At 39.5% G+C, this 11,510-nt stretch overlaps 1 protein-coding gene across 2 annotated transcripts; it reads right to left on the reverse strand.

Annotated features, from left to right (window-relative positions):
- Positions 1 to 1,216: 1,216 nt before the first annotated feature.
- LOC146497152 (uncharacterized) lies at positions 1,217 to 7,179 on the reverse strand. Of its 2 annotated transcripts, XR_014870639.1 has the most exons (3): positions 6,936 to 7,179; positions 2,482 to 3,566; positions 1,217 to 2,374 (listed from the first exon to the last, which is right to left on the reverse strand). XR_014870639.1 is itself a non-coding variant. In XM_085140875.1 (2 exons), exons 1-2 carry the CDS (start codon positions 7,177 to 7,179, stop codon positions 2,602 to 2,604), a joined length of 1,209 nt encoding a protein of 402 aa, XP_084997001.1. In that variant the 3' UTR covers positions 1,217 to 2,601. The 2 variants fall into 2 exon arrangements, 1 of the variants encoding a protein (XP_084997001.1); XM_085140875.1 differs by having other exon boundaries at positions 1,217 to 3,566.
- Between the last annotated feature and the right edge of the window lie 4,331 nt (positions 7,180 to 11,510).

Below are 11,510 nucleotides of genomic sequence, written 5' to 3' on the forward strand. Positions count from 1 at the left end.
TCAATCTACAGCTGTTTTAAGCTGTTTTACATGTTTTAAGTATCACCTCTACAGCTTAAAAGAATAAGAAAAGTACAAATACAGACATATGTAAAATTAGCCGGGCTTGTTTGTCTCAGTGATCACAGTGGCTATGATGTCAGAGGCTTGACCTTGGTGGGGTCTCACAGGCAAATTGTTCCTGTGTGAGGGGCCAGTGATGAGCGATTTAGGTGACCCCTTTGAAGCAAGGAAAAACAAGGGGCCAGTTCACCCTGCCCAGGACATGGATACTGGTGCCTATCCCTATGCCAGGCCTAGGGAGAAGGCTCAAGAGAGAACACCTGGTGGGCACACCTTAACCCATGGGGCTCCTGCAGACTCCGCACCTGCAGAAAGCACTGTAGAGGTCGGGTGCAATGCACTTTGGGTCGCAGTGAAGGGCAGAGGCTCCAGGAGTTGTAACCCTGGCTCATGGTAGGAAAACTGAAGTTGACAAATAGAATGTCACCTCTCAGGTAGGACATAAATCTGAGCTAGTGCATGAGATTGAGAGGGACTGGCTAGACATAGTAAGGTTCACCTGAATGCATGGCTCAGGCTCTGGAGATGTTCCACTCTTCCAAACTCTAGATTCCCCATACACAGAAAGGCAACAGGCAGGGATGGGTATACTAATATCTCACCAAGTTCACTGTCTGTACAATAGGGTTTTCCCAGTGGACGAGTGTGTCTTTTCCCCTGCAACTTTGGGTCAGGGAACAGGTCCTGGTCCTGATTATAGGTGAATGACAGTTCAGAATATCCAGCTTTATTAAAGTCAGTAGGTGGGGTGCTGGAAAGTGACACATTTGGACACTTTATTTTTCTATTTTTAGACTTTAATGTTCATGTCTACATGATATTGCACACTAGAGGGGTGTGATTTTTTGTGATGTTTTGTCACTGGACTTTTATGTCAACCACCATGTCTGAGCATAAGTTATTCGCATAAGTGCATGTGGTACTAGGACACCCCAGGTCAAAGGTCAAGGATAGATTTTGTCAATGTTTTATTGGTGGTCTTGGACACATGAGTGAATAGAGGAACAGAGCTGCCAACTGATCACCACCTGGTGGTGAGATGGATCAAGTAGCAGTTTTCTGAAGAAGTCTGGGTACATTGAGTCTGAGTGGACCATGTTCTGCACGTTCATTGTTCAGGCACCTGCATGGAGCTATGGCTGGGAGTTGCCTGTTGTGGGGTAATCCCTGAACAGATGGTGAATAACCAAGGTGAAGGGAGTTGTCAAACTGAAAGAGCTCCTGTGGTTATCCTGTGGGATTCTAAAGGAAACAGATTCCACTGGGCCAAGCAGAGTGTGGCTCTGGAAGAAGCTGAAACAAAATCTCTCGTGCAGGAGTCTGGTTAATCCATGAAACAAGACTTTTGATCTGCCTCAAAGGGATTCTGGCAAACTACCAAGTGACTCAGGAGGGCAAAGTGGTGCTGTACTCATATGGTGTATAGTATGGGTGGGGTGCTGCTGACTTGAACTGAGGAAACAAGAAATAGACAACCTGAAGGATTTTCTGAATCCCACTGACATGCTTTCTGTACATGAAGTAGAGTCTGGAGACTAGGGGGAGGACTTGCCCGTTACTGGGGCTGATGTCATTGAGGTAGTTAAACAACTCCTTGGTGGCAGGGCTGCAGGGGTGGATGAGATTCACCATGAGTTTCTCAACTCTCTGAATGTTGTGGCACTTTCTTGGCTGACACACCTCTCTGCTTTTTCAATCTAAGGCTACAACTCTGACTGGAGTGGTAGCCTAAGAAGGGGGGACTGGCAGATGTGCTCCAATTACAGAGGCAACATATTATTCTGACTCCTGGAAAGATCTATGCCAGGGTACAAGAGAAATGACTCTGTGTTAATCGAACCACAGGTTCAGGTCCAGCTCTTTATCCTCATAGGAGCATGGGGTATCTGGCTTGTTGTCATCTGGTCTTTAAGTGATGACGTGATGAACCCTGCTTTTAGATCCTAACTACTCCATGTTTATCAAGGCTGTTGTGTTTTTAACACGTTTTAAGGCTTTGTATCTTGTTCTATGTACACGACTTAAATAATAAAAATAATGTGGCATGCAGCCAATTGAGGTGGCTCAGACATCTGAATAGGATGCCTCCTGAGCTTTTCCTAGGTGAGGTGTTCCAACACAAAGGGGCCCGAGGGCAGGCCCGGGCCACACTACAGAAATTATATATTATTGCTAACCTAGAATCTAATGCCTTGGTGTCCCCCAAATGAGCTGAAGCAGGTTGTCGGGATGAGTGATGTCTATAATTCTCTGCCTAGACTGCGTGCCCTAACATTTGGCCCTGGAAAAGTGCCATAAAAGGGATGGATGGCTGTAAAATCAGTGTTTTCCTTATACAGAAAAAAGCTAACAATTGGAATAAACAATTCAGAGAGTAGAGTTAATTACTATTCTAGACAGGATATATACCATATTGACCTGAAAATGGTATGAGCTCTTCCTTCAGGCTTTGAAGTGATTTGGTTCCTCATGAACATGTGCTCCACTATTAAACTGTTCCACCTAACAGCTTTCAGACATTGTCTAAGTAGGAAGCTTTTAACCAACATGGATTTTCATGTGTCTTCTCAACTGTATCCTATAAGTGAATCTTTTCGCACAGGCGCTACAGAAATATGGCTTTTCACCTGTGTGCGTTCTCATGTGAGTTTTCAAGTTTGTCCTATCGCTGTATCTTTTACCACAGAGGTTACAGGAATATGGCTTCTCACCTGTGTGAATTCTCATGTGAGTTTTCAAGTTCGTCCTATCACTGTATCTTTTTCCACAGGTGCTACAGGAATATGGCTTCTCACCAGTATGGACTCTTATATGAGATTTCAAGTTCATCAGATCACTGAACCTTTTCCCGCATGTGCTACAACAGTGTGGTTTCTCACCTGTGTGACTTCTCATGTGAGTTTTTAATGCAGACAGGTAACTAAATATTTTTCCACATATGCTACAAGAATATGGCTTCTCACCTGTGTGACTTCTCATGTGAGTTTTTAACGCAGACAGGTAACTAAAAATTTTTCCACAAGTGCTACAAGAATGTGGCTTCTCACCTGTGTGGACTCTCTGGTGTTTTGTCAGTTTGTATTTATATTCAAAGGTTTTTCCACAAGTGTCACATTTTAAAGACGTTTCACTCTCTGACACAGGACAGCTGTCTGCTGGGTTACTGTTTCTGTGATGTCCTCTCTTCTCAGGCTTTGCATTTCTATTTGATCCTGAGTCTACATGCTCACTTTCATCCTCATCTCGACTTTCTGGTTCAGGAGAGTTGTAAGACAGAAGCTGGTCACTGTTTGGTTCAGGTTCCTCATAAGTAGAAGTCACCATAAAGGTATCAGTCTCGACCTTCAGCACAAGCACCTGACTTGTGCAGAGTTCCTCTGGTTCCTCTTTAATCTGTGGAAGCTCTGGGTCCTCCTGGTCAAGACTCAAGTTGCCCCCCTGGTTAAAAACCTGCTGGTCATCCAGATCCTCCTCTTGCTTACAGACATGTTGTTGCGGGAAGTCTGAAGGGACAAACATAATAGAAAAAACGCATCTGATAAAAGATTGTTTTCACTTTAAACAGATGAAAATAATAAAACAACTCAAAATTGACATATAAACATTTCTGCCGTGTCAAAAAAAAAAAAAAAAAAAAAAAAATCAGTGACCAATATAACCACCCTTCTTTTCAATAACTGTCATAACCCTTTAATTCATGGAGTCTGTCAGCGTCTTAATCTGTTGATGACCAACATCTTGTGCAGCAGCAACCACAGCATCCCAGACACTGTTCAGAGAGGTGTATTGTTTTCCTATCCTGTAAATCTCCCGTTTAAGCAGGGCCCACAGGTTCTCAATAGGCTTTAGGTCCGGTGAGGAAGGGCGCCATGTCATTATTTTTTCATCCTTAAGGCTAGCCATCCAGTGGAATACTTCGATGCATGCGATTGTCCTGCATAAAATTCATGGTCTTCTTGAAAGATGCAGATTTTTCCCGCACCACTGCTTGAAGAAAGTGCCTTCTAAAAAAAAAAAAAAAATTTAAATCTTTGGCAGTTAATTTGTGTGTTTTTGCATCGGTACATTTATTCCGATGCTGTTTGCTAATTGCAACAAAACGTTTTGATGGTCCTGTGGTCACGCCCCAATATTTGAGCAATTTCAAAAGTGCTGCATCCCTCTGAAAGACCGTACACATTTTTTGAGTTTTAAGAGTCTTTTAAATCTCTCTTTTGGCCCATTTTGCCTGAGGAAGGGAAGCTGCCTAAAAATTATGCACACATTTCTATAAAGTGGTGACCTCCTTAGACCACGCCTTCACTCATTACGCAAATACACATCACCTGATATCTTTAAGTCCAATAAGCACTCAAGTTTATACAGCTCAAAGTTTGAAAACATGCATAAAAATTATGATATGGCCAAAATACGCTGTTCAAACAATGTTTGACTGCATTGTTCTGGACAGAGATCTTGGATGTTGTTCCGGGGATCTGCTGGAGCCACTCGCCTAGCTTGAGGGTCACTGCACAGAGTGCTTCCATTACCACTGAGACCAATGTTTCAGCTTCTCAAAGCTTCTTGTTCTCCTTCATCCTGATGTTGCTATCACTTGGTATTATCTACCTTTACTACTATGGCCATTGTCCTCTGCTTGTCCACCACTACTATACCAGTTGGTTAGGACTACTATGATTATATTTAGAAATATACATTTTTGTATTTGATTAAATAGATATAAAGTAGCAATTTTATATTTATTCCAAGAGCTGCAGAACCTAAAGTTTTACACTGTCAAGATGGAGGTATATGATCACATTACAGCACGCAGTGATCAAACCCATATTTTGTTCACCACATGAATGCTCTCCAATCCAATCAGAACAATGTCATTTCTTTAGAAAGGCTGGACAAGTTTGTAAGTGATCCAATCAGAAGTAATCTTCTTGTGCAGTGACGTTAGATGTGCACATTTAATCTGCACCTGGTAAACAGGTTCGGAGAGTGGGTTTAGCCAACTCCTATACCTCCAATTTCTAATGAAAATGTGACAAAATCTCAACATTTAGGAGGCAGAGAAGAGTACATGCACAGAGACATTTCAGATGTAATGTCAATGAAAATAAGATGCTTTGCAAACCATGTGGAGCAACACTCTCCAGTAAAAACCCAACAAACCTTTACACTTTATTGTTTAGTCAATTAAATCAACTTTAGATTTAGTCTATGAAAGTTTTATGATATTTAGTTAACTTAAACTAGACTAAAACAATTTAAATGTCTAAATTATGACCAAAACTGAATTATGTTTTACTTGAATAAAACTAACTAAAAAAAAAAACAATTCAAAAGTTAAAAGATGAATTAAACAAAAAATATTTATCTATGCAACATAATATTTTATTGTTTGTTATTAAAATATTTGGATCTTGTCCTATTTTTGCTATCTGGAATTAAATTTCCTATCCTTGGAGTTTTCAAGGCAGTAACAATGTTTTTACTATGTTTACTGACAGTGTTGGTCAAGTTACTTAAAAAAAGTAATCAGTAACTAATTACTGATTACTTCCCCCAAAAGTAATCCCGTTACTTTACTCGTTACTTATTTTCAAAACCTGAATAGGTGATAAAGTGATAGATCTTTCAGCCCAATTCTACTTTTTCTGCATAATCCATCATACAAAATGTAATCAAATGGAAAAGTCTCTTTTTAAAACTTGTTTTATTAGTTTTAATCTTTTAACTTTACGCATCAAGCAAAAATTTAATTATATGCAACATTCTCTGACTGGAAAAATTTTGTTTTAACATTTAAACCTATTTTCTGCACATTCCAGCACATAAAAATAAAATATTTTTTGTGTTTGCACTCAGTCTTTCAAATAAATGCAAGTGAAACATAGCAGAAAATAAATAAAATCAAAGACTAGTGGTCCTGTTGCTCTGTTTTCGCCTGTAAGGCAGGCGGATGTTTGCCCTGGTGCAGGTGTGCCACAGCGGTCAGTGGAAGAATCCGCGAGTTTCTCTGTGAATTTCCCATTACGTGGTAGCGTACTGGGTGCTTTCTCGGAAGTTTAGGGGTTTTTTCACTGTAAAAAGAAGTTTTCTTCCCACGCAGTGAAAAGCGTTTTACGCTTTTTACGGAATCAAACTCAAAGTAAGGTCAGTACTTCCACGCTTTAAACGCTGCATGCTCATACTCTCTCTGCACTCGATATATGATCCATTGTTGATCTGCACACAGCTGTTGCCACAAACGTCGCACTCGCTTACGACATTGTCATGAGACACACTCGCAAAATGTTTTTTTAAAAAAAAAAAAAAACACGGTTTTAGTAACGCAGTAACACAGTGTGCTTACGGTAAAGTAACAGTAATCTAATTACCTTTTTTGCAATAGTAATCCCTTAGTTTACTCGATTACTTGAAAAAGTAATCGGATTACAGTAATGCGTTACTGCCCATGCTCTGCTCTTACTGAGCACGAACATCTAACTGGGAATAAATTAAGTTCTCTTATGTTATTTTTGGGTTGTACCATTATTTACATTCTCAAGATTGTTTCTTTCTAAACTTTTAGCAACATTTGTGGGTAAATATAAAGAATTTCAAAATGATTCAGCTTCAATAAGCAAAGAATTGTATTCAGTTTGGACAAAATGCTGCATTAAAATCTAGTCTCACCTCTTCAGTCTAAGAATTTATGTCAGTTTATCAGCTGACTGATAGAGAGTATAGAGTTAGCTTAGGAAAGGTATAATAATAGAGGTATAATGTTACTTGCATTTGGCTCTTAAATTCATCCTCTACCTCTAAAAGTAAAAGTAATTTGGTGTCTCGTTTGGAATCCTACACGAGTCATATTTGTTTTTACTAAGAACATTACATGCCTTTGTCGTGTTTTTCACATTTCCAGATTGTATCCAGTAGTCTGAGCTGCTCTTCCCCAGTCCAGACGATGATTCCTTCAGCCTCCTGCTTCACTACAAGCGAGTCTATATCCTGAGTGGTGGAGACTTCCTCCTGTTCCTCTTTAATCTGTAGGAGCTCTGGGCTCTGCTTGTTCAGACTGGAATTTCTCTCCTGGTTACAGACCTGCTGGTCATCCAGACCCTCCTCTTCCTCACACTTCATGTTGTTGTGGGAAGTCTTGAGGGACAAACGGACATAACAAAAAGGTTACTTATGAGATGACAGGGAAACACAAATGTGACAAATGTTTTGAGACAAAATATGAAAACGATAAATAAAGTGGAGGAATGATAGGATTGTTTTTTATAAATATTTGTGAGATACATCTTACAGGGGGTTTTTTTGTATTAACTAGTACTGCAACAGCAGTGAAAAGCTTTCAGTTGCAATATTCTCATTTGGATCCATCTTCACATTAGTAGCTCAGTCAGTGTGCACAACTGAAAAGACAGTTCATTTAAGTTCTGCCATGTTTCATCAAATACCAGTATTACTGAGGCACAGCAAAATGTGCAGGTCCACTGTAAACACTTATGGTGAGGACTCTGTCAAGAGTAACATAATAGAGACAAAGTTTTGGTGCTGTACTCAAAGCTTTGAGGCATCTACCTGTGCCAATTACACACTCTTTTTGACAACATATCCCATATCGCTTATGTGGTACACGTGGGTTCTCTCCGGGTACTCCAGCTTTCTCCCATATTTCAAAGGCATGCAGTTAGTGGGGTTAGGTTAATTGGTGACTGGTTGCCCATAGGCAAGAATCTGAGTAAGAATGGTTGTCTGTCTCTGTGTGTTAGCCCTGCATCAGGTTGGCGACCTGTCCAGGGTGTACCAAGCTTCCTGCACTACGACAGCTGAGATAGGTTCCAGACATAATCCCACTCTCCGATAACAGACATCAGTGCATTGATGTCTGTTGTGGTGATGGGAGAGCTGAGCGTAAAAGCAAAGCCATCAGTTTATGGTCCCACCCTCACCTACGCATCCATCTCCACATTTGTCGCTCATGAGCTCTGGGTAATGACACGTCACATTACAGAGAATAACTTCCTCCCAGAGTAACAAAAACTGTAATTTAATGACATCCGGAATCCGTTTCTGACCTTGGTCAGACACCTGAAGCTGAAGCCATGCACATCTCCACAAACACATAAGAGATACACAACAGGTTACTGCTGTTATGTGGTTGTTTTTTCACCATCAGCGGTGTTATTTTTAGTAATATATTATTTTTATTGCTGTTATGACTACTGTCAAAATAAATTATATTCAAATTTACATTGTAATGTAAGATAGCATATCATAATAGGTATATAAGATATAATATAATCTATACAAATTTACACAAATGGCAATTTTTTTAAATATTTTGCGATATTCAGATTCTGTACATAAAGGTAAACTTTATCAATATTCATTTTCTCTAATATCAAAGTCTCACACTCAGTCTTTCTCTCATTTCAGTTTTATTGTTGACAAACTGAACGGTTTGTATTACAGTCTAGTCCAACTTAACTGAACGCAACCATCTGGTACAATTATAGCTATTCTGAACTATGCAGTTTATGAAACTATGCAGCCCCTTCAGCAACTGAAGAATTTGAAAGTAAATTAAAACAAAATATAATTTTACATTAAATAAAAAAGTTTTAAACTTAATTAAAATAAAACATGTCTTAAATTAAAATAAGTAAACTGTCATGTTTATTGCTGCCAAAAAAAAAGTTAAACACATTTGGACAGTGAAGGAATGTCAGGATTCTTGCTCAGAAAAAGGATCAACATGCTCTGAAGTCAACTTTTTTTGTAACAAAATATCGATTTCTGCTGTCCCTGTATCGATACATTATTAGCAAACAAAATATCACCATACTACACAGTATCGATTTTTCCCCCACCCCTAGGGGGAACCCAGCAAGTGCCATTAATTGGTCTAGACTGGTTGCTCTTAATGCTCTGTTACTCTATATTTTTCACATGTTTGTACAGAATATTGTATTTGATTTAATTGTTATGTGCTTATGTGGTACATGTTTTTTTTAATTTTGCTGCCATGATGCCAGGACTCTCTTTGAAATGAGATTTTTCCCTGGATAAATAAAGGACTATTAAATATAAGTATAGATGTATACGTATACAGCATTGTAATTTATTGAATACATAACAGAAACATTGCTGAAATGGCGAATATTGAACCCCCTGTTAACCTCGTTTATAAGAACCCAGCTGCGGGTTTTGTAGTCCATCTCTTGCACAGTCTGGAGTCACTGCAGCTCTCTGAACTGTGCTTCTCTTTTAAAGTGCTTATTAATTCTCATTTACACCTTTAATCGGCCTCGTTACGCTTTCCTTCAAGGTCAAGGAAAAGTAGCTAGAATAAGGAGACATAATAGGAGGTATTTCAGGACTATCTGGACCTGCCCCACTTTCTCTGTACGTATCTTTGATTTAAACGTGTAAAGTCGCCTTTTTACTAGTCACGCGCCTCCCGTGTCTCACTGAACTTCGGGCTGAAATGTTTTCATTAAAAAGAGAGAGAGAGATAAACTTGTGTTATTCCTATTGTAAACAGCTCGTAGCTCCTTGCTGGTTTGAGATCTGAGCCTGCAAACTGAGCTCTGATCAGGGTCCTACAGGAGTCGTATTCCCGCGTTAGCTCATTGACGCCGTTTTACACACCTGTGTGACTTTATCTCGGATATCCAACAGTCTGCGTGGACAGCTGATCACTTCACTGATGTCTTTTCAATTTCTGAGATTTCTTCGGCTGCAGTTTCGTCTCTCCTTAAACTCTCGGATACTGAAGACGCTGCTAAATAGTAAGAGTCGCGTCACTTCCGCTTTCCTTCTTCTATTGCATTTACAGCAGACTAGACCCATCAAAGGTGTGTTGCTGCCCTCCTTACACAAAAAAGTCCTGCATTTTTGTGCTTCAAAACTCTTTTCGACCGCAACCTTTTTTTCACGGCAGCATATAGAATAAATCCAATAAAAAGGATATATAGAACATAGGACGTACTAAATTGACTTTTGCTACGGTGTTTGAGTGTAATTATGACTAAAAAAAATGCATATTTGCCTTTCTGCAGCATATTTTAGTAGAAATGTTTATATGTTATGTTTTATGACACAGTGCACTTTATCATAATGTAACCTTTATTATAAAGGACTTGTTCATCCTAAATACATGGCAAATTGTCAAATGTATGGACAAACGAAGGTGCAATGCTTTACCTATCTCCATCCCGGTTAGCAGGATGAAGGCAACCTCTTGTGTTGTGCATTATTGGTTTTCAAATTTCAGTTGTTAACCTCAGTGTATAAACTTCACTGAGCCTTCGGCAGCTTCAACATCATCAGTAAAGAGAGATTTAAATATCTGTAATATCACACTGTGTCAATTTGTTCACCGGAGTCACAACCTGTAACACTGATGCTGCATTAAGGGACCATGGGAAAGATGGGAGAGAAAAGTGTCCACTACAAAAACCCTAAAACCCTTCACTGATGAAAACTGTGGATTAACTTCAACCCAGAAAGTTCAGGAAATCAAAAATCAACTTTAGGTGTCAAATGAATAAATGTGGAAAGCCATTAACTCTCCTGGGGTTTGAGCTTTGATGCAGCTTTAGTGTAAGCCATGGATTTACTGGTCAATCTATGGTTCCACCCTCACCTACGGTCATGAGCTCTGTGTAGTGACTGAAAGAATGGGATCACAGATACAAGCAGTGTAAATGACTTTTCTCCAAAGGGTGGCTAGCTTCTTCCATAGTGATAAGGTGAGGAGTTTGATCATGTGGTGAGAACTAGTACAGTCGTAAATAACATACTACATTTTTCATTGGAAATCAAAAAGCTCACTACGCATAAATGACTATATTAATTTTCATTGAGAACACATCATATTAGAGAGAATAACGTCCTTCCAGACAATAAACTGTAACCTGACACTCTGGTCACATCTATCGCGTTCGATGTGGACGTCTATTGGGAAATCTGAAATCGGAGCCTCTTTCACAGAGTGGAGAGGACACACCGGTACACAGCAGATGGCCGCCCCTTCCTGAGCCTGGTTCTGCCGAAGGTTTATTCCTGTTAAAAGGGAGTTTTTCCTTCCCACTGTCGCCAAAGTGCTTGCTCATAGGGGGTCATATGATTGTTGGGTTTTTCTCTGTATCTACTGTACAATAAAAAGTGCCTTGAGGCAACTTTTGTTGTGATTTGGCGCTATATAAATAAAATTGAATTGAATCCAGTATTCCCTGTTATAACCTTTCTCCTCAGTCTGCTGAGTATCTTTGTCAACAGCAGCTGAGTGTGAGAATGGATTATGCACTTTGATAACAAGTGCAGCAACATTTTGCAATGCTCACAAAGTTTCTCTCTAAAGATTTTCACTTAAATGAAAAGTCTTTCCCTTTTCACATTCATGTGAAAAGGGAAAGACCATCTCTGAATCAAGGAGGGGGCCTAAGGGTACATCTTTC

Source organism: Neolamprologus multifasciatus, chromosome 18 (assembly GCF_963576455.1).
Source record: "Neolamprologus multifasciatus chromosome 18, fNeoMul1.2, whole genome shotgun sequence".
Taxonomy (NCBI): Eukaryota; Metazoa; Chordata; class Actinopteri; order Cichliformes; family Cichlidae; genus Neolamprologus; species Neolamprologus multifasciatus.

Excerpts from the sequence above, each read along its gene's own strand:
- LOC146497152 (XM_085140875.1), bottom strand. The coding sequence starts at position 7,179 with ATGAAGTGTGAGGAAGAGGAGGGTCTGGATGACCAGCAGGTCTGTAAC. Across the intron at positions 3,567-6,935 it reads ATGTGAAAAACACGACAAAG|ACTTCCCGCAACAACATGTC; the intron begins GCATGTAATGTT and ends TTGTCCCTTCAG.